At 51.0% G+C, this 27,816-nt stretch overlaps 1 protein-coding gene across 1 annotated transcript in view; it reads right to left on the bottom strand.

Annotated features, from left to right (window-relative positions):
• WNT8B (Wnt family member 8B) overlaps positions 1-27,816 on the bottom strand; it is a 79,507-nt gene that overhangs the window by 12,758 nt on the left and 38,933 nt on the right. Inside the window, exon 2 of the mRNA XM_008171373.4 lies at positions 1,364-1,397. Coding sequence (XP_008169595.2) covers positions 1,364-1,397 — 34 coding nt within the window. The remainder of the gene's footprint in view (positions 1-1,363; positions 1,398-27,816) is intronic.

The raw sequence follows: 27,816 nt of genomic DNA, 5'->3' as shown, positions 1-27,816 counted from the left end.
CCAGAGCACAAAGGAAGGCAGCCTGTGGGATAGTTTTGGCAGAATCCCAGAACATGTCCAGTGGGGCTGTGTCTACGCTGCATGGCAATAGAGCTTGAACCCTGGGTCCCGGCTTGACTCAGACTTGGACCCTGGGTCTGAGGGTTAGCACAATTTGTGTGTGGATGGAAGGGGGGGTTAGTGTTTGAACCCTGGGTTTATGTGGCAGTGTAGACATATCCAGAAACACAGCCTGACATAATGTGCAGTCATTAGTGCCGTGGGGCCTAGTGGATAGAGCACAGCACTGGGACTCAGAAAACCTGGCTTCTATTCCCAGCAGGGTGCTATATGATCTTGGGCAAGTCACATCCCCCTCCCTGTGCCTCAGTTTCCCTCTGTGTAAAAGGGGGGATCATGATACCGACCTCCTTTGTAACGTGCTTCGAGATCTGCAGACGAAAAGAGCTAGGTATTATTGTAACTTGCGACGTGCAAAGCGGGTGTCAAAATGCAGACATGCAGCGCATGGCAGAGGTGTAAATGATCACACTGCCATACTTGGCATGAGGGATCCGGACTGGGGTGGCTCCGCTCCCGCTGGTGTCAAAGGCCTGATTCTCCCTAGCCTCATTTACATCCGTGCAAAATGAGTGTGAAACGCTACCTGCTGTGTGAGTGAGTGGAGGGCAGGGGTCTGGCCTAAAGGAATTATCTTCTCCACCCTCATCCACCTCCCCCCATCCCTATGCTGCTTCCAGGGCCACTTGCTGAGCCTTGTGCTCGAGGCAAAGCCTTCATGTCATGCTGTTGCGATGCCATGGGTCAGCAGGCCATAACTCCAGTGTCCCCAGCACCAATGTCCTTACATGCCAGATTGCAACACCCTTCCTTCCAGGCCGATCTGAGCCTAAGGGACTGCCCTGCCTGAGGACGGGTGTCTCCTTGCAGGGGGCAGTGTGGGGCCCCCGCAGGGGGCTGTGCCTGATGTCCCTTAGCTCTCCAGGGGGGAGCCTGGTATTGTAACAGTGGACAAATGGACGCTGTCTCTGCTGCAGGGCGGTGGGGGGCCTGTGGGAACAGCCAGCTAACCTGGGTTATGTGGAGCTAGAGGCCCCAGAGCCTGGTGTCAATGGGCACAGCTCTGGGATCCGGCCCCCAAGACAGACGCCGGTGTTCCCTGTGAGCAGAACCGATCACAGGCCAGAGCGTAGTGATGGGCACTGGACAAGCAGCCTCATCTCCTCCCCACCCTCCCCCAAGCTCCCTCCGGCTGGCACGCTGCGTGGGGACGCCAGTGGGGGGCTGGAGATGGAGGAAAGGACCGAGATGCCTCTGAGGGCTGAGTGGAAGCCGAAGCACAGATCAAAGGGATTTCTCTTACCTTCGGGCCGGTCATCAGGAAATTATTCACTGACCTGGAAGAGCGAGAACAGGCCCTCAGTGGTGAGGAATCAGCCCACGGGAATGCCTGGAATTCTGCGGTGCCCTCACCAGCTCAGAGCAGCATTGGCCTCCCAGCCCCTCCCCCCGGGGCAGAGAAGCCCCTTCCCCCTCCTCAGAGCCCTTCCACATTGGGAAATCACCTGCTCGCTGCTGGCCCATCCTGGGGGCAACAGCTGCCCCCACCCCGGAAGCTGTGACTCCCCCACCCCTCTTTGCAGCCTGGGGCAGGGCCCTCCTCCCCCTCCTCATAATTGCCCCCACTCTAGGGCAGTGCCCCTCTCCCCTTATCACCCCATCCCACCCTCAGGCAATTCCTGCCCTCCCATCCACCCCTCCTGCCCAATCCTCTCTCCTTCTCACACTGTCAGTCTTTTTCCAGTCATGTGATTTCCATTTGCAGGTGTTTGCACAGCTGGTCCCGGTGGGAATGACTCTCCTGTGCGTGACAGAGCTCAGCCCCTGCCCTGGGACCAGCCATCCATCCCCACTGCACAGCCCCTGGATGCTGCCCCAGCATGCTCAGGATCTGGTCCCATACGCACTAGTGCCGCCTAGCCAAACCGGAAGGTAGTGCACATCTAGTTCAGCGAGCAGACAGACGGGAAGGAGGGATTCCTGTGTTCTAGGCTCATGCCCTAATCACCTCCTTGTTATGTGGGACCCTGTGACTTCTAATCTAATCCAACTTGAACCAGGGTAAGTAGTTGCAGTGTTGTCAACTTCTATATATTATTCTGAGTCTGATGCTATTTAGTGGTTGTCTTAAGGCCCCAGCTCCTGGAGGCATGTGATTATGAGAATCTCGGCTCTCCTCATGAGACAACAGGTAAGGCTCTAGCCCTTGTGATTACAGAGAAAAGCTTGAAAACAATGGCCATGAGGCCAGAAGGCCAATAAAAATAACGTCAATATTGTTTTTTTTAAATCTTGAGCTTTTCTTTAAGCCTCTTACTGTCTTGGGCCAGACTCACAATTTTTGGAATGCTCTGGGGTGACTTTACTGTGCTTGGGATCATTGCTCCCACTTCTAGCTGGAATGGGAATCAGATGTGATGAAAGCCCATGAGAAAAGCTATTCTCTCAGCTCATGTGGAAGTAGGATGTAGCTGCAATCTCATAAAGCCACTTTGCCCGACATGGCTTTCATCTGACTCTCCCCGACTTAAGGCAGGCGTGATTCAAAGGACGTTCAGGGAAGTCCTGCTTGGCTTTTCCAAATGGAACCATCAGGCCTTTCAAGAGTCCCCCGCCATTGCTCTGTTCCCTCTGCTCCACCCACTCCTCCAACTTGACATAATCTGTCTCACTCTCTCTATATATATATAGTTTCTCTTTATTTATAACTTCTTGAGGCCCCCAACTAGGACCAGGTCCCCATTGTGCTCGGCACTGTATGTACCCATAGTGATAGACAGCTGCTACCCTGCAGCACTTACAGTCAAGACAGACAGGGAGTGGGAGTGGAAACAGAGATACAGTGCTTGCCACAGGAATTCCGGGCAGAGCCAGAAATAGAAGCCAGTTGTCTTGTCCTAGCTGTTGGTGTCATAGAGTTTGAGGCCAGAAAGGCCCACCAGATGATCCAGTCTAACCTCCCGTATCTCACAGGCCATCAGCCCCACCCAGCACACGCACACTAAACCCAACAACCAAAATGAGATCAAAGTATCACAGCCCCCAGGTGCAGCTTTCTCTGCTAGCATTGCTGAATATTCTGAACACTCAGCAAATAAGGATCTTCTTTATTTGCCCTAAGCCATAGGAAATGAGGGAGGTGCACCCTAGTGCAGAAGGGTCAGTTACACTGTCTAGCTGAGGTACCCCCATCATTGCCCCATCACTATTGTATCCAAGCACCTCACAATCAGTGTATGTAGCCTTATAACACCCCTGTGAGGCAGGGCAGAGCTGTTATCCCCATTGTGCTGGTGGGGAAACTGAGGCACAGAGCGAGACTAAGTGACTTGCCCAGGGAATCTGTGGCTGAACAGGAAATTGAAGCCAGTTCACCCAAGTTCCAGGCTAGCACCCTAACCACTGGCTCATCCTTTCTCTATGCTTTTGTATCTCAAGGAGTCTTTAAGAAATAACAACCTGCATGTTTTTTGGGATAGATCAATGGAGCTACTTCACTGTGAAATAACATAGGAATTGCCAGACCAGATCAGACCAGGGGACCATCTGACAGTAGCCAGCTCCAGTCACTTCTAAAGAAGGTATAAGAAACCCTGTAATGGTCAATGACGAAATAACCTGCCCATAGGGGAAGTCCCTTCCTGATCCCCGTAAATTAGAGGTTGACATATGCCCTGAAGCATGGGGGTTTACATCCCTTATACATTTTTATTCTATTTAATATAATTGGGGTTGTGCTTGTTATCTACAGCAATGTCCAATCCTTTTCTGAATCTTACTCAGTTCTGGGTTTCAGCAATACCTTGTGGTAATGAGTGCCACAGGATACAGATGCATGTATGAGAATGATCAGTATCCCTGCTACCTCAGTCTTGTCTTTGTATCTACTGAAATCTGGCATATGTATCCTTTGGGCAGGCAATGCTCAGAGCCAGCTCTTTGCCAGAACTCTGATTAACTAAAGGATCCAAGGGCTGGAGTTAGTGGTTTGAACATTTTCCCCTTCCCAAGGTGGAACGGAGAGCCTGTTCTCCCAATGGCACCCACAGATACTGGCTGCTGTCAGTCCAGGGACAGCCTATAACACAGGTCACTGCTGCTGTGGAGCTGGCTATGGTGTATTGAAAACTGTAAAAATTGTGATCTATCACTTTAAATTCTCTGAGGTTTTCCTGATTCTGCTTGCAGGCTAGTGGGCTCTGGGAAAGCATGGGATCAGAGTCAGTCTGCAGCCAGCCAGCCTAGAGTAAGGCACAGCTCACCTAGGGGTGAGCTGTGCCTCTCTGCATTTATGGAGCAGCCTGCTTTGTCTTTCTCTGTTTTGGGGCTCTTGAGTGTTATCATTCTCGACTACTGACTTTAAAGTAGTGTTACGTTGCAACCTTCCAGGAAGACTATTTGATGTTTTTATTTAAATTCTCTGTGTATGCTGTGAACATAACACTGTCCATCCTCAGTAAAAAGCTGGTAGGCCCCTGCATCTAATGTCCTACTTTTGAATATGTTGGGCAAGTGGAATTTGGGGACGGCTGAGGCAGGACTAGAGCTTTCAGCTTCATTGGCAGGATGGTGGTAGCAGAGTGATGGGAAGGCAGAAACACAAACCTGGAGAGTGTCCACCTGAAATGCATGGGTACATCTCTCAGCAGTTTAGAGCAGAAGTTCTGGCTCTAATCAGATAGCAGAAGAGATGGCTGGAGGCATTCATTGCTTCTAGCGGTTCAAGGGCTTCCTACCAGTAGGCTGCTCTGGAGACATACGGTAACTGCATCTCATGTTTTTGAAACACTTCAGTTCCTCCCATGTCATAAGTAGAAGGGGGGGAGAGTAGGAGGCACATCTGCCTTCCTTTGCCCCAACTCCCACAGGATTAGTTATTTGGATGTGTATTACAGCAGCCTCTAGACCAGTGGTTCCCAAACTTTAACAGCCCGCGAACCCCTTTCACTAAATTGTGAAATCTCGTGAACCCCCTCCTAAAAATGAATAGTTTCAGGGATTTAAGATTAAATTTCCTCAGTGTGATGGATGCCCCAACTGCTGGGCCCTGCTCTTCCTGGGGCTCGAGCTGGGGTTTGGGCTGCTGGCTCCCCTGCTGATGGGGGCGGGGCTCAGGCTGCCAGCCCCAACTGCCCGGCCCCGCTCTCCCTGGGGCTCGGGCTGCCAGCCCCATGCGGAGCGCTGGGGTTCGGGCTGCCAGCTCCCCCGCTGACCACTGGGACTCGGGCTGTCTGCCCCAACTGCCCGGCCCCGTTCTCCCTGGGGCTTGGGTTGTCAGCCCCGCGCAGAGCCCTGGGGTTCAGGCTGCCGGCTCCCCCACTGACTGGGGCAGGGCTCGGGCTGCCAGCCACAACTGCCCGTCCCCACTCTCCTTGGGGCTCCAGCTGCCAGTCCTGCTGGTGCGCTGGGGTTCGGGCTGCCGGCTCCCCCGCTAACGAGGGGCAGGGCTTGGGCTGCCAGCCCCAACTGCCCGGCCCCGCTCTCCCTGGGGCTCGGGGTGTCTCCCTGCAACCGGGTCCCACCTTCTGTCTCCAATGCCCGGGGTCCTCTGTCCGCCATTAGTGAAATTTTTCTGGTGAACCCCCTGTAAAGTTCTGCGAACCCCCAGGGGTTCACGAACCCCTGTTTGGGAACCACTGCTCTAGACCAAGATCAGGGCCCCATGGTGCTAGATGCTGTGCAAACACCTACCCCGAGACAGCCCTGCCCCAAAGAGCTTACAGTTCACATAAGGCAATAAAGAGAAGAAGCGATCTGCCTAGGGTCACACAGCAGCTCCGGAATAGCTCCAGGAACAGAATCCCTGTCCTCAGCTGCTAATCCAACATGCTGTCCACCAGGCCAGGAGAGAACAGGAGCCTCAGGGAGCACATGAGACAGAGGGGGGAGTTAATGAATGGCAGAGCGCTAGAGAGGCCCGGGCAGAGAGGAAGGGAGTGACAGCACAATGGACAGAGAGACGCGAGAAAGTGAGAGAGCCAAAAACAGTGTGAAAGTGACAGACAAAGAGATCACTTGTTAGACACTGGTGCATTCTACAGGCACAGGCTTAGCCCATGTCAGCTGTTCAGGTGGGGGGCCATGCCTGTGAAATACCATAGGGTTTTTATAGCGGGAGAGCGAAGAGACAGAGGGGCTATGTAACAGACCAATGCAAACTCATCTCTTATCCTCGTGAATCAGCAGCTCCATCCGACTACCGACAACCCTCATTAGGTCACTCGCAATCCACATGCCAAGGAACTGGAAATCCCAGGGCACAGCACAACCTCCACTCTGCCTGGCCCGTGGTGGTATTTAATAATTGTGATCATCTCAGAGTTACATGGTCTGATTCTCCTTTCCCTTAGCCTGGCAAACCAGGAACAACTCTGGGCGTCCCAGGGCCAGATCCTCAGCTGGTGCCAAGCTGCGCAGTACCATTAAAGACAACAGACGTATATGTGCAGTGTCTTCAGCTGAGGATCTGCATGAGGGAAAACCCTGTGGGAGTGAGAACTGAATCAGGCCCACAGCCTAAGCCTCAATGCAGACCTTACACCAGCCAAAGAAAGAGAACAAGGTGCCTCACAGGCTCAACAATTCTTACCTTATTAAAAAGACAAACATAGATCACTATCCTTATTTCTATTGTAGAAAGACAGACACCCCAACCAAGATCCAGGCCCCCTTGCGTAGACAGTGTACAGACCCATAGTCATTGACCAGCCCTGCCCCAAAGAGCTTACACTCTAAGTAGACAAAGGCGGGGCAGAAAGGAAGTGTCACTATCCTCACTTTATAGCCTGGGGACACTGAGGCACAGAAAGGTGGTGACCTGGCCAAGGCCACACGTGGCAGGAGCCAGAAATTGAATCCAGCTCTCCGAGTCCAGGGCCCTTCTAACTGGATTTGGCTGTTTGGGTTCTAATACTGGCTGACCAAATTGTCTAAAAAAATAGTGAAAGTATTTTGGGGAATTTTTTTTCCTATTAAAAAAAACAACCAGTCACCCCTAGGAAATTCCACAGAGAAAACTCTGTTAAGAGCATGCATGTTAATATTGCATGGTAAAGTACTCAATAGTCACAAGCTAGCCCATGATTACAATCTAGCCCCCTGGAAAAATGACATAACTCTTCATAAACAACAAGGAGTCTGGTGGCACCTTAAAGGCATAAGCTTTCGTGAGTAAAAACCTCACTTCTTCGGATGCATAGAGTCTCTATGCATCCGAAGAAGTGAGGTTTTTCTCACGAAAGCTTATGTCCAAATAAATCTGTTAGTCTTTAAGGTGCCACCAGACTCCTTGTTGTTTTTGTAGATACAGACTAACACGGCTACCCCCTGATACATAACTCTTCATGTGTCATTATGCTCAAGGGGAGCAGCTATCCAATATAATCATGCACCTTGCTGTATGTGACTGCCTCAGAGGGGCCAGGTATCCAGTACAACAGTGCCTCGTGTGCTGCCTTGTTGCACTGAGATGAGAAGGTATCCAGTACAACTTTGCAATTTGCTGTTATTGCTTCCAGCTAGTTAAACACAGATAGGCTCTCTATAAAGGTAAGAAATTAATAACGTGCTTTACCAACATAACCAGTGAATACACAGGAATCACCTAACCCTCCTATGAAATGCAGCCAGCTCTGGGGTGGAATGTGGCAGCTGGTGAATGGCGCCTGACCACACTACACCGTGGTTTATGGCAGGGAATTATGAATGCTGTTTCCAGCTGAAACTACAGCGGGGATTTTAATATGACAAAAACTGGGATTTCACCAGGAATTAGGGAGATTTGCCCTTCATTTTGCAACAGTTTCCATGTTACCTTTTATGAACACACAGTCAGGATTTTAACTTTAGGTCTCATACCAGAGGCAGCACCTCCAATGTACATCAATGTATCCATGATGCCAGGTTAGGGTTAGGAAGAGCTCCCCTACTGAATCAGTAACACCACCATGGGTTTTCAGCACAGCACCGACCCAACCTGCCCTTGCTTTGCTTGGGAGAGCTAAGGGGCTCACGGCTGGACTACTGACTTTATGCAGAGCATGCTCTTTATTAGGAGCACCGACAGGCCCCAGCTGAGCTCAGGGCCCCATTGTGCTAGGTGCTGTACACATACAGATAAAGGAAGTATAATTTCTATTTTGCTGATGGGGAAACTGAGGCAAACTGAGAGTTAAAGATTTGCCTGAGATCACAGAGAGATCATGTAGCAGAGTCAGACACTGAACCCAGATCTTCTGAGTCCAAGTCTGTCCTTCCTCTCAATAGCCATACAGCACTAGAAAGAGCTCCTTGTAGAGACAGAGAAAAACAAAGGCTTGCTACTCCCTGAAGCATCCAACTGCATGGGGTTTTTTCCAGGCTGCAGTAGCTGATCGTGGCTGAATTTTCCCAGCCTCAGTGTTTGTGCTGTAGAACTCAGGGGGCCGCTTGCCTGTTTCAAGGAGCTTTGCGTGAGAAATGCTGGAATGCAGGAAAGTGACTGAAAACCCCTTCCCCATCCAAACTGCACATTGTGCCAGGGTGCCAGGGAGGACAAGCTGATTGGGCAGGGTGGGCGGGAAGGCAGCAACTGAGCGTTTGCCCATCTCATCTCGTGCCTTGAATACTGTCATCTCCCCCTTTCAGGGCTTGCATTCCAGTCTATTCAAAGGCTGCTTCTGGGAACATCCTTCTGCTTCTAGTGCTCCCCACTTCTGCCTCCCTCTTTTCCGCTGCCTCCAACACGAGCATCCCATCCTCCCCTTAGAGGCCCTTCCCTTCACCCCACCTTCCCTAGCCGTTCCAGCCACTGACCCCTCCCTTCGCTCTGCCAGCCGTGCCAGCGTCCATCTCCTGCTAGTCCGTTTCTCCCGCCATCTCCTGCACCCTTTCCCCCGGCCTCTCATGGTGGTGTGAGAAAAGCCACTACCTTATTCTGCTTGCCATCCCTCCTTCAGACTGCCCTGGTCCCTACAAACTCTGCCAGCTGAGCCTAGGGTGAAACGACAGCCTACTATGCAAAATGTGCCTGTGTCACTGCCACCTGTGTCACACCCACCTGCTGGGTCTTATCCTAAATCCAGCCTGGGCACTGTCGGGGGAAGGGACTGCTTTCTTATTGCTCGTCTGGACAGTGCCCACCAGGGTTGGGCCCTGGGCCTTGATTGGTGCCAGGGGAATGACTAGGCATCTGAGATTGGCCAGGATTTAGGGGCTGGTTTGGATCTGGCACTGGAGTAAATCAGGTGTAACTCCAGTAGAGTCAGTGTTCCGTTGCTGATCAGAATCAGGCCCTGTTTTATTAAAGTTATGTATGTGCTGCTGCAGCTGGGCTAGTGGTCTGAGGCGGTACTGAGCTCTCAGTGCTCTCTGTGCTCATGCTCCACTGGCTAGGGGAAATACCGGTGCCATTGGGGACTTGGTGATTAATGAATTATTATTATTGAGGTAGTGCCTGAGCCCCCAGGCATGGCCCAGGACCCATTGTGCCAGGCGCTGTATAAACACAGACCAGAAAGACTATCTCTGCCCCACATTGCTGACAGTCTCAGTGCATCTGGCCAGATCTTTAGCTTGTGTGAACTGACGTGGCTCCATTAAAATCAATGAAACAATGCTGATTGACACCAGCTGAGGATCTAAAGGCAAGTTTCTGGAAGGGATCTAACCTCTCCTGCTCCAGGGCATGAGCCAGCCTCAGATAACAGGGGCCAGAACTGCCTACTACAGGGGGTTCTTGCCCCTTCCACTGAAGCAGCTGGTGCCCGCTGCCATCAGAGACAAGTTGCTGGGCTACATGGGCCATTGGTCTGATCCAGGCTGGAATTGTTCTGTTCCCAAGGATTTGCAAAATAATAATCCCAATCAGACCTACCACTGTCACCTTTTCACCAGCCAAAGTGCTTTAGAAATATGGATAGCCATAATACTCTCCATTTTACAGGTGGGGAAACTGAGGCTCTGACCGGTCGACTTGACCAACGCCACAGAGTGAGTCAGTGACAGAGCAAACCTGGCGGCGGCGTCTTGTGCTGAGAGAAGCCAAAATGCCATCTCTTTCCTACCAACCTCTTTGCTTCTGCTCAAGACTCAGTATCCTCAGTTACGTGCCCCAGGAGAGCACATATATCCTCCCCTGGGTAGGCAGGCAATCAAATTATTTATAGATTGCTAGATTCCAAGGCCAGACATGACCATTGGGATCATGTCAGACACAGGCCAGAGATCCATCCCATCTGGATTTTAAAATCGCCAGTGACGGAGAATCTGCCACACCCCTTGGTAAACTGTTCAAATTATCTTTAACTGTGTGGATCCCACTCCTTTTAAAATAGAGCTCAGTGCATTTTATGAATGATGCGGATACTGTGTATCATGGATCAGGGCCCCATTTCGCTAGGGGCGGTCGAACTTGGCTGGAAAAGGCGGTGAGGTAGTAGGTGTGGCAGTCCCATCAATCTGCCTCTCGGGGACAACATGGTTTTAGCAGTGCAGAGGGGAACGACGCGCGGCTTGTGGACTCAGCAGATCCCAAGGAGCCAGGAGGGATTCAGAGAACAGTCCCAGGTGGTGACCGTCTGATCCCCCCACAACTCCCCTGACAGTGCAGATCCAGAGGCCGCCCTGCTGCTGTCCTGTGCTCCCCCAGCCCAGTTACATGCTACATGTCATGGCAGGGGCTCTCTGGCAGTTAATGCTGCTTTAAGCACCTGCTCAGATTTCAGCTTGGAGACTCCTCGGGGAGCATGTCTCTGCCTATGTCCCAGCCCTAGCCCTCCAAAACCCAGGGTGCCCCAAAGGCTTGTGGGGTGGGGTCATGAATCTGTGCGAGGATGAGCCTGCAATTTTGGCTGGCTTCCCACCCACTGCCCTTCCATGGCCCTTCTCTCCTCATTCCTTTGTCCCCATTCGGGCCATGTAACGGAGGGGAGCAGGGAGCTGCCAAGAGTGGGCTCATGCCTCAGGGCAGCTTGCAGAGATCTAGGGCTGCATTTGCAATGGAACTAGCAGGTGAGGTTCCCAGCTGGCATAGACGTACCAGCGTAGCACTGCAGCCAGGCTAGCACAAGGGTGTCTTGGGCTGGCTGCTGGAGCGCTTCCCCGTGGGGCCGCATACTTGGGTGGCCAGCCTGAACCACCACCCATGCGACCCCAGCCACGCTGCTGTGGTTAGTACAGCTACGCCACCTGGGAACCTATAACCTCCCAGCTCCGATGCAGACCTGCCTCACTCCTCTGGCCTATCAGGTTCCACCTCCTCCATCAGCATTAGGTGCAGCCAGCAGCGTCACCGACCCAGCAGACGCAAAGTGGCTATACCGTGCTGCTTTCCAAGTGTCACCGTCTCCCTCCCTCACCCCACCACCCTCTACTTGGCACTGGGCACAAGGGGCCAACCCTGCTGCTGAGCACCCTTAACTCCACTGGAACCGGTGGGTGTTGAGGGTGCTCAGCAGCTGGCGTGGTCAGGATCCAGGGGCTCAGTTCTTCCAATGTGCCCGGACTCCGGGAAAGCTGCTTGCTCCTCAGCTTTTGAATGCAGGATCCAAAGGGCTTTAGCCAGAAATCCAGCAAAGTTCCCCTTCTCCTCACTGATCCCCAATCTCTGGCAGCAGTGAGCGGAAGTGGTCCCTGGAGAACTGGTGAACAAAGCTTAGGGGCAGAGCAGCCCCCTTGCCAGCATCTCAGCCATCCAGGGAATGGCCTGCACTTTTTACCAGTCTGAAATACAGGGTATTATCAGTGGGGTGTTGGGATCTGCACGGGGCAGCAGGATCAAGGAGATCCGTACTAAAGTGGTCTGTGCTTGGAGCCCCGCCTGGCCATGCTGCTCCCGGGAGGTTAGTGTGAGAGCAATGGGTCTTTTCTCGCGGTGTGTTTGCAATTCAGGTTGCCTGGTGCTGTGGGCCTTCGGGCGTGTGGAAATGCATGAGGTGCTGTCCGGCCTTGGGGAGGAAATGGAGCCTGCTAGGGGGTCACCCTGTCTGGGCATCTCCTCAGGCTCCCAGAGAAACACCGCAAGCGGCAGCGCCATTCATTATAGCTGGGGGCAACCTCCTAACAACACCAACCCAAACGTCACCCCAGCCCTGGCAGCACCAGGACCTGGTGGCAGCACAAGCCCCTGAGCGGGCCCCTGTCAAACAGAGCAGGGAGGATTCCAGTTTGGCTTCCACAGAGCAGGACGCGGCTGGTGCCAGTGGGCAAGGAGTCCTGCCCGAACTGCTCACCTAAGCCTCGATGAAAAACCCACAGGAAACAGACATTTCCTCCACCGAAATCAGGAACTAGGGCTCTGGTCTGGGAGTCCAGCAACCTGGGGTCTAGTCCCAGCTCCACCTGTTGCATGAGTGAATCATGTCCTTTCCCCCTCATGCCCTTTGTCCAGCTTGTCTGTAAACTCATTAAGGCAGGGACCTCTGCATACTATCTGCATGTCCTGCACCGAGCATGACGGGGGCTTGGTCTCTGCTGGTTGCTTCTAGAATGTAACTAAAGCATATAGTCTTGCCAAGCAGTGGCTGGACAAGGGAGGGAGAGAGGAGAGGCCACAGGCTTTGCAAAAACTGCAGAGGGGTGAGTCTGACTGAGCTCAGGTCTCTGTCATATATGAAGACCCATCCATGTTTGCTAGCTACAGCTCTGTGCCAAACTGCTTGCCCTGTACCTTGCAGCTAGCCAGCATGGCTTCTCTGCCACCGTACAGGGGGCTATGTCTCTTCACAAAACTCCTGGGACTAATGGTCCTTCAGCAAGTCTATGGCATAGATTGTGAATGTTTTTGTGCATGGGTTTGTGCATCAGACGGGGACACACAAACACAATGGAAAGCCCTAGTGGGCCTTCAGGGCAAATGACACCCTCCCTTTCTTTGTCCCCACTTCTTGAAGCAAGATTAGAGCTGTGTTAAAATCTCCTCCCACCAGCTCAGCTCCAGGGTTGCGCTAGTATAAACAGGTCAGCACCTTCTCCCCTAATCCTGCTCAGAGCACTTCTAGAGGACATGGGGGGAATGCTGGTCACACTCACATTGACTTGGTCGAGCCACGATTTCACCAGCCAGGAATAGACTGCAACACTAGCACACCCAGCCTGGCTGCCAGGGGTGAAGCTGATCCACTGGTAGCAACAAGGGCAATATTTAGACAAAATTCCCTAGTGGAGGCAGACCTAGGAGAGGGAAGGAAGCCCATCCTCTCCTGTCATCCTTTAGGATCAACAGAAGAGCTGACTCCAGTCTGAAACTCCTCTCTGGCATTGCTAGATACTTTGCTTCCCAGCTCCTTGGGAGGAAACCCCAAACGCTTCCTATTCAACAGGCATCAGTTTGCAAGCAACTTGCAGTGATCTCTGTTTAGGGACCACCATCATCTGTGTCTGAACTGTAGTGGTGGTGGCTTTGGGAGAGGAGGTCGGTAATGCACAAGTTCAGAGTTTATCTAAAACATAAAAGACCAGATCGTTAACTGGATCAATCAACATAGCTTCACTGGTGCTGAGGATCTGTCCCTTTAAGAAGCAAAGTCAGGGTTTGCTACAAAGGCTGTATATTCCCATTCACCATCTGCAGCTGAGCAAACAGGAGAGTCCAGATGCTTTTATTAATTTAAAGGGACAGATTTTGTGTGTGTGTCTGTGCTGGCTGATCAGCAGTTCGAATGGCCTCAGGACAGAATCATAGCCGTCAGGGATGGAATAGACCCATTATGATAATATACTCGCTAGTACCAGCAGCCTCTAGATGTAACTGTTAAAGCTGCAGAGGATTTGGTAGCAGGGCTATGGGACGGTTTGGTTATGAGGAAGACTGTTTGCTTCAGAATGGACACATCTATGGGTGGGAGGGTAACTGGACACTCTTCATTGCTTAGTCTGAGAAGCAAATAAGGTTAATACCAGAGCCAAAATCTTTGTGCTTCTTTTTCGCCCATATGATCTGATTAATCAGACCACGTCTCTGTGCTGGCCATACACCACAGGATGGTATGTAGTCCATTTGCCAGTGGTGATGAAATGTGATGTGATATTGACAATACCCATTCAATCATTGTTTGCAGATGCAAACTGCTGCAGATCTCATTCCCCGTTTGCATACATCTACGTTACACTGACTTCAGTTACTACTTATCCACGCCCACTGTAACGGAGAGCAGAATGTGGCACTATGCCGGATCCTCAGCGAGTGTAAATTAGCACAGCTCCTCTGACTTTAATGGAGCTATGGCACTTTACATTAGCTGAAGATCTGGCCCATTGTACACAGAAAGACAGGCTCCTGTAATTGCTCCTGCGCTGCAGCAAAGTTGTCGGCTGTTTCTAGATACCTCACACTCCTCCTTTCATTCCTCCTTCAAGTGCCAGGCGAGCACGCCATGGAAAAAGTATAATCAAAAGAGCTCAGGGGTTAGAAGGAGAAAAGTCCTATCTGGTATTTCAGTCCATGCCTGATCCCTTGACTAGTAAAAGTTGTTCCTCTAAATGCTGCCATATTCATTTAGGTTAAAAAACAAAATCAGGACAAGGTGCAGGTGATGGTGCTTAGTTGCATCATGTTTTACAAAATTATAACAATATTAAAAAATAAATAAGTCTGAAGTCCAGCTCCTCAGCTGGTATGATCTGGTGCTGCTCAGTGGAAGCCAATGGCAATTTACACCAGCTGAGGATCTGGTCCAGCACATTTTACATGGATATAACACAAACAAGCCTTTGGGGCTTTCATTGTGTTTACTCTCTGTCTGACCAGACACATAGGCCCAGATCCTCAGGTGGTGCAAATCAGCATTGAGATCACTTGAGGAGCAGCTGCAAATCGGGACCAGCTGCAAATCGGGACCAGGGATTCTGAGGCAATCTTGTTTTAAGGTATTTCTCTTTGATATCTGCTCCTCAAATGACTTGCTTAGAAAATGGCTATAAATGATTTACTCATATTTATTTCTTATTTTACTTATTGCAAGAATAAAGAATGGACCCAATTCAGTCCCAAAGCCATTCACTTGCAAGAAACCTCCCTTCCACCTTCGGAATAATGTAAAACCAGCGACACTGGAAATTAGCGGCAAAAATAATAATTTTAGAGTAAAGAGCAAGTTGTAATGCTAGAGACTGATACATTATTTCCAAAGGCTGCAAAAGGAGAAGTGATTTCTTAGCATTTGGGTCTTTACATTCACTTTTTTTCTTTTCCACTTTTTATTCCTTTCCCTCCCTTACCGTATCTTAAAAAATAATTTAACCCCATCGTTTTGTTCTGACACAGGCATCATCCAACACAGCCATCTTAGCAACAGCACCAGATGGGTCTGACCCAAATCAAGATTGAGAAGAGAACATGGATGTAAAGGTTTTAAAAAATACACACACAACCTCCCCCGCCCCCAAAAAAGCCCCAATGTCCCATCTGCTCTGATGACTAGAAAGAGGAATCTTGTTATTTTTAAAGTTACCAGATCAGGTGAAGAACAGCAAGGGGGTGGCGGGGAATGTCATAGCAACTAAATTTGATATAGTCCCTGAAAATCCCTGTCTCTTAGACTGTCAGTGAGCCCTTCAGTGAAGCAGGACATTACTGGGCCCACAACTTTTTCCATCAGATGGACACGGAGGACATTTAGGCATGAAAGTCAACAGGATATGAGCCCGTAACTCCCATTTGTTCCTTGACCTTTTCCTAACAAACCCTGATATTCTTCTTTAATGTCTTCTAAACCTCTTCAGACTGGGTGATGAGGGATATGTACATACAAGGGGCGGGGGGGGGAGGGGGGAATTGGGCCCTATAGGAAGAATCGCTATGAAGTGTCACTACAGAATAATATCTCTTCCTCCTGTCCAGGAAGGATTTACCTCTAGTTTGGCATAGGAAAGTATTCGTGAGTTTGCCATGTGTGAGGGATGAGGGAAGGTTGGAGATGAAAGAGGATTCCCTCCTTGTTTGTAGCAGACCGGCAGTAACACTCAGGTGGTGTATTCCTGAGTCCGGGTGGCTGTATGTTTGATATTCTTTCATTTATACACGAATAGCTCCGAAGCCCAGGCTAGGGCTCTTAAGGTGGGTTCTGACAGATCAATGGGAGAAGCCTTCCCTGGTGGGTAGGAATGAGCCTGTAACTCGCAGAGCATATTCCCCAGGAGGAGGAACAGAAATAGAGGGTTCGACAGAGACTTTGGCACCTGATAGGAATTTCAGATGGACAAGAACCCCCAGAACTAGGTCATGGGAGTCCATCCTCTTGCCAGGGCCAGGCAGGTGCCTGTCGTCTATGGAATGCTGCTGCACCCAGTCTAGCTTTAATCTTTGCATCCCTCTTCAGAATACTTCTGGAAATTAAACACAAACTGATAGGACCAGGCACTAGGCCCCAGTGAAATGATTGGCTGTTCGTGTGAGGAGAGATTGGGTTTGATTCAGCTGCCCGGGTCCAGACAATGGGGGATGATTAGTGACACAGAACCTGTAATTAGACCATAAAGCTAAACTCCAGCAGGCTCTACAGTGAAATCTTTATCTCGGACAATCCAAATATGCTCATTTCAGACCATAAGCCCTCCTACCCGGAGCCAGCTCTGCCGCCTCTGGGTTTCATCATGTTCCTATGGATGTATCTGTCTAGGCATTTATACCGCACTGTAGAACCTGAGCTCCTAGCCCCGGGCTGTTCCACTGGGGAAGAAAAGAAGCCCCGGTTGATTAAGACAAGAACCACACAGACTGTGAACCTCTGGCAAAGGAGAAGTCCCTGGCTCTCTGCTTTAGGTCTTCTACCCAGTTGGAAATTATGGGCTAGGTGCCCCTGGACTCTCCTCTGTGGAGCTGCGCTGCTTTACCCGCACTGACAATGCAGCCCAGTGAGTTTTAGAAAGGGACAGAGTCGTTCTCTGCTAGATAAAACCTGCCCGGCAATGAGAGAGTTTGGACTCAGTCAGTATCAGACCTTAGTAAAATGCCAGAGAAGGAAGGGATGATTTCTCAGGAAGGCAAAAGGGAACATTATTAGCTGTCTCTCGGGGTGCGTCCCAGCCACCTGCCCATGGCACAAAGCGAGATGCTCTACTTACCAGGCCTGGCAGAAACAGAGGAAGGAAATGAGAAGGAAGATGCATAGATAAGGGTCCATGTGAAACATAATCCAAATGGCGAGGGGAGAAAGGAGATCCTAAAATACTGGGCTATCAAAAACAAAATAAGGAAGGGATAGGGCTATTTTCCACCCGGCACTCCCAGTACAATAAGGAGCTGCATGTCCCCTGAGTCCCAACTTCTATGGAGGGTGACCAATCCCAAAGTGAGAGCTAAAGGGGGTGGTGAAATGGAGCTGCAGAACTGCCGAAGAAGAGATTATCTACTTAATTAAAGATTTTTTTTCCCTAAGTCCTTCAGCCAATCAGGACACAAGTGCCAGAGAGAGATTGAGCTGATCAAAAGAACACCCCAGGTTCCTCGAAGACAAATGCACCACGAAAGGGATAAGAGGGGGAAAAATAAAAAGAGAGAAAGAAAGAGACAAAGCAAATCCCTCAAAATAATCACTGGATGCAATCTCCACCAGCACCACCCCGCCTCTCCATCCCCCCCAAAGGCAACTGGGAAGGGCTTGGATTGCACGCCTTGATCTCCTCCTGCCTTAGAGACTTCATTTGCAACCAGGAGTTGTGTAGATGTGGGTGCGTGGGAGAGAGACAGAATGTGCTCTGGTTCTCGGAGTGGGGGCCACTCAACTGGAGGTCGGAGTGGGGCACCCTGAGTCTGCGGACCAGGCTGGGACGTGGGTATATTAAAAATATCCCTGCTGAGCTAGCAGGAAATGGAGCCGATTCCTAGAGCCAGATGGCCTTCCTCTTTCAGGGGACCTGCCCTCAGATCTGCCTTTCCCAGCTCCCCTTTTGGAGCATGCCCTCCTTTGATTGGCAGGGAGGCATCCCCTGGGGGTCACCACCGGGATTGGCAGTCATCCATCTCACCTTCTTCCCTGCTATTTGTTTCTCTTCATGTCCTCCTGCAAAGTCCAGCAAGAGGGGATGTCACAACCCAGAGACATCAGAGCTCGGGCAAGATATGGATCCCTTACTGAGGTACTGAGGGATAGCTGCATGTCAGGGGCTGACTGAGTCCAAAATAGCTCACTCAGTAGCTGCTCTGAAATGCTTGTAACAACTCCCTGGCCTCCTAGAACATCACATATGTCAGTATGCCCCCATGACCACTCTGAACTTCGCAGTGACTGTGGGCTCAGAACTTTTCCTCCATTCTGCCCATCCACTGTGGCTCACATCTACCCTGGAGAATCCCCCTCTCGGGGCCAGGAGCTAGTCCAGGCCCCCTGGCGCTGGCCCAGCTGCAAGGGAGGATTTTGTGACTGTGGACCCCTGTCTGCAGGGAGCTGGACTGGGACCTGTCAAACTCATTCCGTAGTTACAGCAGCTGTCAGCAGCTCACTGCTCCGGGCAGAATTGGAACCGGTGCCTGTGAGGCGAGGAGCGCGGCAAGAGCGTGAGAGCAGCGGGCGACTGTTCAGAGAAGGCTGGCTGGAAACTGGATTTTGCTAAGTGCCACTTCAGACAGACAAACCTTTCTTGGCTGGGTCCCGTGATCTCAGACAGAGGCATAAGCTCTGACCTAGGTCACTGGGTAGCAGTCATGCAGCCTCCCCGACCTCAGGGCTGAGGCTGCTGGCGTCTGCAGGGACGGGGAGATTCCATCTCTCCATCTTCCAAAGAGGTGCTCTGAGCTCCTGGTCCCGAGACCATCCCTGTCCTGCATCCCATGGGCACAAGGGGAATGTGCAGCTTTGTGGGGCCCTGCACTCTTGGGGCCTGACATGCAGAGTGCCAGAGCTGAGAGGGCCAGCCAGCCCAGAGAGCCCCGATCCTGCTGTCCCCTTCTCCCACTCCCCTATCCCAACAGACCAGCGCTCCCACCCCAGTATGCTGCCTCTCCCTCTCCCAGTCCCAGCAGTTGGAGTTCTCCCCTTATCCTGTATGCCTGACACTCTACAGCTCCCAGCAATTGCCCGGGGGCAGCCCGGCTCCCAGGCGTCACACAAGAGCCCCTGGCTCACAGCATGGGAGCATATGCTTAGTTCTGTTTAGCCAGCCAGCCAGGAAGGAACCGATCAATAGAGCAACTGGCTCTTTATCTTTATCCCTGGGCCAGCATTGCAAGTTCTCATGATTTTTTATCACTGGTCTCATGATATTTGGTGTTACTTAGTGCCTTAGCTCCTGGAGTCATGACATTAGAGGAGAGGCTTTAAGAAGAAAGTATGTTTCTCACCCTCATGGCGACAAAGAAAAGCCTAAAAACTTGGCCCAAGTGTGCCTTAAAGACTCAGAAACAGAGCAACAGAGAAAACAACCCCCAAATGTATTATTATTTGTAATAATCTCATGATTATCAAGCCAATCTCATGGTTTGGGGCAGGTCCAACATATGAATTTTGAATGTTTGAGGTTAGCCATATTGCACACTGAGTAGTGCTGCTGGGTGAATAACTCATGTTTTGGTTCCCTGGCAAAACAAAACAACAACAATACATTTGGATCGAGCAGAAATGAAAATTTTTCAAAGTTTTTGGTGAACTGAAAAAGCCCAAAATATTTCATTTACTGTTTGTTACCCTTTAAAAAAATACAATTGAATGAAAATTTCCAACAAAAAGTAATTTCAAATTTTAAAAAAATCAGATTTCCTTTCAACCAAAATAATTTGGTGAAACCAACCCGAAGTTGTACAATGTTTCAGTTGACCTAAATCTGTTTCTTTTTTTTTTCCTTTTGGCCAAGAAAAAAAAAAAAAGTTTTGGCCAAAAATGTTGCCCTCACCTCCTCTCTCTCACTGCAGTGTAAATCAGGAGTCACACCACTGAAATCACTAACCTAAAACCAGTGTGAGAGACGAATCAGGCCCTGGGTCTTATTCCTCATGCATCCCAAACACCCACTGGCTGGAGCTTCAGGTGCACAGAGAATACAGGCTCTGTGCCTTAATGCATTTAGTCAGTCAGCCACTGCATGCAGTCATTCAAGGGTCCTAGTAACAGAGGCATATAATATGTAAGTATTTAAACTGAATCAAAGACATTGACTTCCTGGGGAGTTGGGTGCGTAAATACCTCTGGGGATCTGGGCCCGAAGCTTCTGAGACACATCACAATCCAGAAGAGACCCATGTAAATTGCAATAGCAGCTCCTTTGTAAGTAATGCATCCTTAAGACCCAACAAGCTTGAGGCAAAGCCACACACAAAACAGTTCCCACCATGCCCCAAGACATATAGAAATATTTCCCTCAAAGGGGGCAAACAGCTCTGAAAAGTGTCCAGTAAGTGCCTTAAAAAGCAACCAAAACGGATCTGGAGGGCTCAGGCACCAAACATGGTTCAAATCGTTTTTTGAGGGGTCTAAAAATGCTGCAAAATTGTCAAAAAATGTGTCAAAACAGTGTGAAAAAGCTCTGCACAGTTGCTGAGAAGGGCTCAAAAGGGCATAAAATCGATAGATTCAGAGTGGAAGGCCAGACAGAAGCATTGACTGAGCTCATCTGACCTCCTGTATCACACAGGTGGACAGGGTGGACGCCCCAAACTGGCAGCAAAAGGACTAGCGGGAGCCTAATTATCCCCTAGGTGGCAACTGGAAGGGCGGAATTGATTCATTACCAGCTGGGGAGGAAGGGAGCCTTTTTCATAAGTGCTCCAGCTCTCACAGCACTGAAGAGGATCTAGGGAGTTTGGGGCTTGGGATCCTCCCTGAGACAGGCCAGAAGAAAACCTGGGAAGCCACAAGGGTGAGGCAAGCTTTTGTGGAGAGCCCAGGAAAGCTTCGCTCAGTACAAGAAGCTGGAAAGAGCTCTGCAGAGCCTGGGAAGGGGATGGGGGAAAAGGGCCTAGAGGCAGGTCAGGATGAGGAGTAGTGCAGAGAGGCAGCCAGGAGTCTGATGGAGGAGAGCTTAGCTGCTCACCGCAGGGTCACTGGGCGGAACCCAGGGTGAGGGAGAATTGGGTTCCCCTGCCAGGCCTGAAGAAGGTTGCATGACTCAAGCCCCCAGATGTAAGTGCTATTGAAAGCCCAGAGGAAAGGGGCATAAGAATGTCAGGGCTGAAGAGTGGCAGAAGGTCCTGGGACAATTGTTTGCAGGACTGACCGTGACCTGGCTGAGTCATAAGAAGAGGCAGACCATAGCAGGTGGGAGCGGCTGTTGCTGGGGCACCAGACTGGGAGAGCATGCTACACCCAGCCATGAGGGGGTGGCATCAGCTGGGGAGTCACTCTGCTACAACAGGCCTTAGAATTACACCCAGTTGTGATGGGTCCCCCGCAGAGTGCCACCTGGAACTGGGGTACCACTGAGCCCTCATGCACCAGCCTGGGCTCCCTCTTACACTGTACTGCTGTGACAAATTGCAAAGCCTTCCAGTCTGCACTTTCACCAGCATCTGGGACACACCCAGCTGCAGTTACATACAGACTCTCTGACCAGCCCCTGCATAGGAAGACTTCAGCTAGGGCAACTACCAGCTCCTCAGGCATGCACCCCTTCTGGAGTATAAGCCCCAAATTATACTGTCTTGCACTGCACATGGAACTGTACAGCATAAGCTCATAAAATTCACCCCTTCCCTCAATGTGGAGAGGAATATGCAACACCCTTTTGCCCCTGAATTATGATTCTCACACACTGATTTAGATAAAGCAAAAACAAGTTTATTAACTATAAAAGCAAACAGATCAAAGCAGATTACTTTGCAAAGAAACAAAAAATGCAAACTAAACTTAATATACTAAATAGATTGGCTATGAGTAGCAGATTCTCACCCTAAGAGATGATACAAGCAGGCTGCAGATGGACAAGGTGCACTTGCTTACAGTTTGGAATCCACAGGTGTTCCATTCACAAGCTAAAAATCCCTTTAGCCTGAGACCATCACTTCCCCAGTTCAGTCTTTATGCCTCAGGTGTTTCCAGGTGTGTTGTTGTAGGGAGAGTGAGATACCATCATAATGTCATTTCCCCCTTTTATATCTTTTCCCACTTCCTGGAAAGCTCTTTTGCTGTGACCTGGGTCAAACAGTTCCCAGTGTGTAGTGCTATCTCTGAGAGGTTTCTATTGTATACAGTTCCTGGGGTAATCCTTGTGCTTGTATGTATTTCCTCAATAAGCCATTAACATTGTTTGGCCTTTTTACTGTTGTACCTGAAAGGCTGCTTGTGGGTGTTTTCAGCCTCACAACATGTTTCAGTAACACATACCTAGCCAAACTTCATAACTTCACATGCAATGATAGCACATACAATCCAATGAGATATTAATGTCTAGCAGATCAAGACTTTTAGAATGATACCTCACAAGGCATACTTTGTACAAAACATATCCTAATTACATGACAGTGGTGAATATTGGTGTGTCAGGGTGTCACACCAGTTACCCCATATTGAGCTTATAACTTGTATTTGGCTAAAGCAGCTCTTCCAGAAAGGTGTCTGAAAACATCACAAGATGGAGAATCTACCACTTCCCTTGGTAGTTTTTTCCAGAGGTTAATCGCCCTCACTGTTAAAAACCTGAGCCTTCTTGACATTTGTTTTGAACTTCCAGGGTCCAGAAAAGTCCTAAACTTGCCCCAAACAGCTTATAAAAGGAATATAAAATGGTGAGCTCTCAATGCTTCCCAACGTGCCCATTAAGTATGGAAAATGGGTCCAAAAAGTGTCCAGAGCAGGTCTTTAAAAAGTCAACAACTGACCCCAAATCATCTAAAAAGTGCCCCAAATGGTCCAAAAGTCTTAGTAAATTGTTCACAAGAGATTAAAATTTGCTCATTAAGTTATCTAAAAAGGGCCTTTAAAGAGTACAACAGGGTATGAAATTGCACCAACAGCTGTCAAATGTCTCTAGAAAGGTCCTGAGAGTGACCCAATGAGCTCCAGTGGTGTAAAAAGTGAAAACCAATAGCCCCTAAAGTACCAAAGAAAGAATCAAAGGGGGCCAGATCCCCAGCTGGTGTCAATCAGCATAGTCCTTGTGACTCCAGCAGAGCTACACCTATCTACACCAGCTGAGGATCTGATCCAGTGTCTGAATAGGGCCCAAGAAGTGTCAAAGCTGCTCCAAAATGTCAAAAAGGGCCCAAAATACACCCAAATAGATGAAAATTGTTAAATTAGGGCAGAAAGTTCCCAAGTTTCCAAAAGGTCTAAAATATGCCCAGGAAGAGGCCAAAGCTTGCTTAGATTCAGTTTTAAAAGTATCAGAAAGAGGTCTCACAGGATGCATTTTAGACTCCAATTCAGAACAGCACTTAAGCACCTGCTAAACCTTAAGCAGGTGCTTAAGTCTCATAGACTGCAAAAGGCGGGGTTGGGGGGGACTTTATAAGACATCGTAGCGACCCTACACAGGTGGAGCTAGCCAGGGCCATTTATGTAAGACAAGCAAGCTGAGTTTTATGGGTGACCGTTGCAAAGGGGAGGGCCCTGATCTCGAGGGCGTGGGATCAGATGCTGGGAGAACATGGCACAAAGTTCTCTCCTTTCCTTAGAGCAAGGTTGGCACTGATGTTTCCAGCTCCCCCAGGACACCACAGGCCCAAACCCCTGGAAATCAATCAGCCAGTCTGAGTCAAATGAGAGCAAAGAAAAAGAAGCAGAGACCCCACAAAGTCCACAGGGACTTTGCTGTTGCTAGAAATGTTGATGGGGCAGGCGCTTAGACACTACGGTGCTGGAATAAAGCCTTATGCTAGCCAGATCTGTCTGCTCTCTGCTGCTGGTCTAGCTACCTTTTCATGACCTTTCTCCTAGGGCAGTGGTTCCCAAACAGGGGTTCGCAAACACCTGGGGGTTCGCAGAACGTTACAGGGGGTTCGCCAGAAAAATTTCACTAATGGCGGACGGAGGACCCCGGGCATTGGAGACAGCAGGTGGGACCTGGTTGCAGGGCAGACACCCTGAGCCCCAGGGAGAGCGGGGCCGGGCAGTTGGAGCTGGCAGCCCAAGCCCTGCCCCTCGTTAGCGGGGAAGCTGGCAGCCCAAACCCCAGCGCTCCCCATGGGGCTGGCAGCCCGAGCCCTGCCCCCCCGTTAGCAGGGGAGCTGGCAGCCCGAACCCCAGTGCACCGGCAGGGCTGGCAGCTGGAGCCCCAAGGAGAGCGGGGACGGGCAGTTGTGGCTCACAGTCCGAGCCCTGCCCCGGTCAGCAGGGGAGCCGGCAGCCCAAACCCCAGGGCTCCGTGCGGGGCTGACAGCCCAAGCCCCAGGGAGAGCGGGGCCGGGCAGTTGGGGCTGGCAGCCTGAGCCCCGCCCCCATCAGCACGGGAGCCAGCAGCCCAAACCCCAGCTCGAGCCCCAGGAAGAGCAGGGCCTGGCAGTTGGGGCATCCATCACACTGAGGAAATTTAATCTTAAATCCCTGACACTATTCATTTTTAGGAGGGGTTCACGAGATTTCACAATTTAGTAAAAGGGGTTCGCGGGCTGTTAAAGTTTGGGAACCACTGTCCTAGGGCCATTCAGGGCAGTTCCCATAAGCCCAGCTGCTAGGCTTGGGAGGTGGGTTATGTCTTTCCCCAGATATGCACCTGGGCCCTGACAATGCAGCAGTCTAGCCTCTTCCTCCCCTTATGGAGTTCCCTCATTAGAGATTGCTTTTCCTTAAACGAAGTCCAGCTTTAATATGTTATTCCCTCCACACGTCATACGTTAAACCTTTAAAACTTCATAGTAAAATTTTGGTGCAGATGAATTCCTCTGTGTATGGGCTAGATCCTCAGGGGTAGGCTGATTTACACCATCCCGGGATCAGGTTCTCCATGGGAGCGACTGCTGTCAGTGCCCCAGGGTGGTGGTCTGATGTCCGTTATCTCCCCTGCCAGGGGTGAGGAGGGTTTGCACCATTGCAAATGGGAGGGGAGTTCTCCACAAGACAGTCCTACGTCAAGACTGGATGGTTTAGTAACAGATCCGTTCCATGAATTATTGTGGGACAGTTCTCTGGCCTGTGCTGTGCAGGTCAGACTAGATCACAGTGCTTCCTTCTGGCCTTGGACTCTGTGGATCTATTATGATGTGCTCCCCTGACCCCTGGTTTAAGAGGGACAAAGCAGACAGCAGCAGCACAGGTCCACGGATCTTGGCTCTGATACAGAAGAAGTCCCTTCTAGAGGTGAGGGGTGGTCTAGGCTTAACAGCCCATTCAGTCTTCAGCATCTCTGGCGGGATACCTGTCCAGTAGGAAGTGGATTTCATCGAGAGACCATCAGATGCTATCTACTTCCAGTGTTTGGATTTGACTAGGCAGCTGAGAAGGGCAGAGCCCCAAGCCCCATGGCTAAGGCTGCGTTACTGACGTGGTTGGTCATGGATTGCATGGGAACTGCGACACTCCCTGCTTGCTGTGGGGAAAAAGCTTGGGTCTCTGTGGACGGCAGGAGGCAGCCGTGGAACCAGCTTTTCATTTCCTTACTGGGCATGTGGAGAAAAGCGTGAGCAAGTGTCCTTACAACAGTAGGGCAGGAACGCAGGCACTGCCCCACTGGATCAGGCCAGGCCCTGGCTGCTCACCCCAGCTCTTATACAGCACCTTTCCTCTGCAGAGCTCAACACACTTTAGAAAAGAGGTACGCATCACCTGCTTACAGATGGGGAAACTGAGGCACAGAGCAGCCCTGGGAATAGAACTGAGGTCTCCTGAGTCCCAAACCACTACCCTACTCCTAGGGTCTATTGTCTAGCCAAGCTCTGTGCATATCCTGTCACTGACTGTGGCCAGCACCAGAGGCTTCAGAGGAAGGTGCAAGAACCCTGCAGGGGTAAATTAGGGGGTAGCCTTCCCACAAGGACCCTCAGTAGTTAGAGGTCAGCTCCTGCCCACAAACCAGAGGGTTTAGATCTCTTCCCAAACCCTAGGTTGTTTTTAATCCTCACCATTATAATTCTGGATGTTAATATTATCCTGATAACGTTAAATCCCTGCTGAGCTCTTGACCTCAATGATACTTTGTGTCAATGACAGGTTTCAGAGTAGCAGCCATGTTAGTCTGTATCCGCAAAAAGAAGAACAGGAGTACTTGTAGCACCTTAGAGACTAACAAATTTATTAGAGCATAAGCTTTCCACGAAATCTTATGCTCTAATAAATTTGTTAGTCTCTAAGGTGCCACAAGTACTCCTGTTCTTCTTTTTGTGTCAATGAATTACACAGGCTAACTGTGTGTTGTGTGAAAACCTTTTGGATTAGGATGATGGTAGTGAGAGATGTGGCCTCCCTCCAAACTAATGGGGAGGAACCCTCACCCACTCCCTGGTTGGCGGAGTCAGGACAGCCAGGCCCACCCTGCTGGAAGCAGCAGGATGGGACAGGAAGTATAAAAGACGGGCCCTGCAGCTCAGTTGGGCTGGAGCCACCAAAGGAGACAGATGACTCCTGTCTCCTGCTGGGGCTTGAGCCCAACAGAGACCTCTACAGTGCTGAGGACCTGCAGGAGCTGCCAGAGCTGCCTGCTGCCAGGGATGCCAAGAAGCTTCTGGGACTGCCATTAGTGGTGTACCTCCGGGAGACGGAAGATGATCCTGAGACACAGGTACACCATGAGGGGAGTGTAGGAAAGTAGCCTATAGAAACTATAGTCTGGTTGGGTTGTTGCCTGAATACAGGTCAACATGTTTTGACTGGATCCCCACTGACCTAATGGCAGAATCATCTGCCACTGTTAGGGCCCTGGGCTGGGACTCCCTACACCCCGTGGCTGCCCCACCACCACCTTAGGCCAAGAGTCCTGCGTTTGTCTGCCATCTGCCAGAGCTAGGATGTCAGGTCCTAGACTGTTTGGTGCTCTGCCCCGTCCGAGGTTCGGAGCACCTAGACCAGGGGTGGGCAAACTTTTTGGCCTGAGGGCCACATCGGAGAATAGAAATTGTATGGCGGGCCATGAATGCTCACAAAATTGGGGTTGCGGTGTGGGAGGGGGTGAGGGCTCTGGTTGGGGGTGCGGGCTCTGGTGTGGGGCTGGGGATGAGGGGTTAGGGGTGCAGGAGGGAGCTCCGGGCTGGGATTGAGGGGTTTGGAGAGCGGGAAGGGGATCAGGGCTGGGGCAGGGGGTTGGGGCATGGGGAGAGGCTCAGGGGTGCAGGTTCTGAGCAGCACTTACCTCAAGTGTCTCCCGGAAGCAGTGGCATGTCCCCTCTCCAGCTCCTATGCGGAGGTGCAGCCAGGCGGCTCTGCACACTGCCCCATCCACAGGCACTGCCCCTGCAGCGCTGGATCGCTGGACTGGGCCATTGGAGCACATACAAACTGGAGTGGGGCCATGCCATGGCCCCCGACCCTGCGCCCCAGCTGGAGCGCTGGAGCAGATCCCAGCTGTGTGGTGAGGCCCCCCCGACCTAGTGCCCTGGTTGGAGTGCCGGAGTGGGGCCGAGCTGTGTGGTGCGGCCCCCAACCCAGCATGCAGGCTGGAGCGCCAGAGCGGGGCAAGCTCCAGACCTCACTCCCCAGCGGGAGCTCGGGGGCCAGCTTGAAATGGCGGACCATAGTTTGCTCACCCCTGCCCTAGATTGTTTGGTGCTCCGCCCTACCTGAGGGCCTGAGCACACTAGATCGTTGGTTGCTCTGCTGTGCCTGAGGCCAGAGTCCTGGACTACTTGCTGCTTGGCCCTACCTAGAGAGCCAGGGCCTTAGAGAGTGCTAGCTCCCCAATAACCCTTGCCTTTCTAGGGACCTAAGAGCAAGGGGCCGTGGCCTCCCTCCGAGACTGACGGGGAGGGGTGGACACGCTCTCCTA

The sequence above is a fragment of the Chrysemys picta genome, chromosome 7 (assembly GCF_011386835.1).
Source record: "Chrysemys picta bellii isolate R12L10 chromosome 7, ASM1138683v2, whole genome shotgun sequence".
NCBI classification, from domain to species: domain Eukaryota; kingdom Metazoa; phylum Chordata; order Testudines; family Emydidae; genus Chrysemys; species Chrysemys picta.
This window is presented reverse-complemented; position numbering and strand designations above follow the sequence as displayed.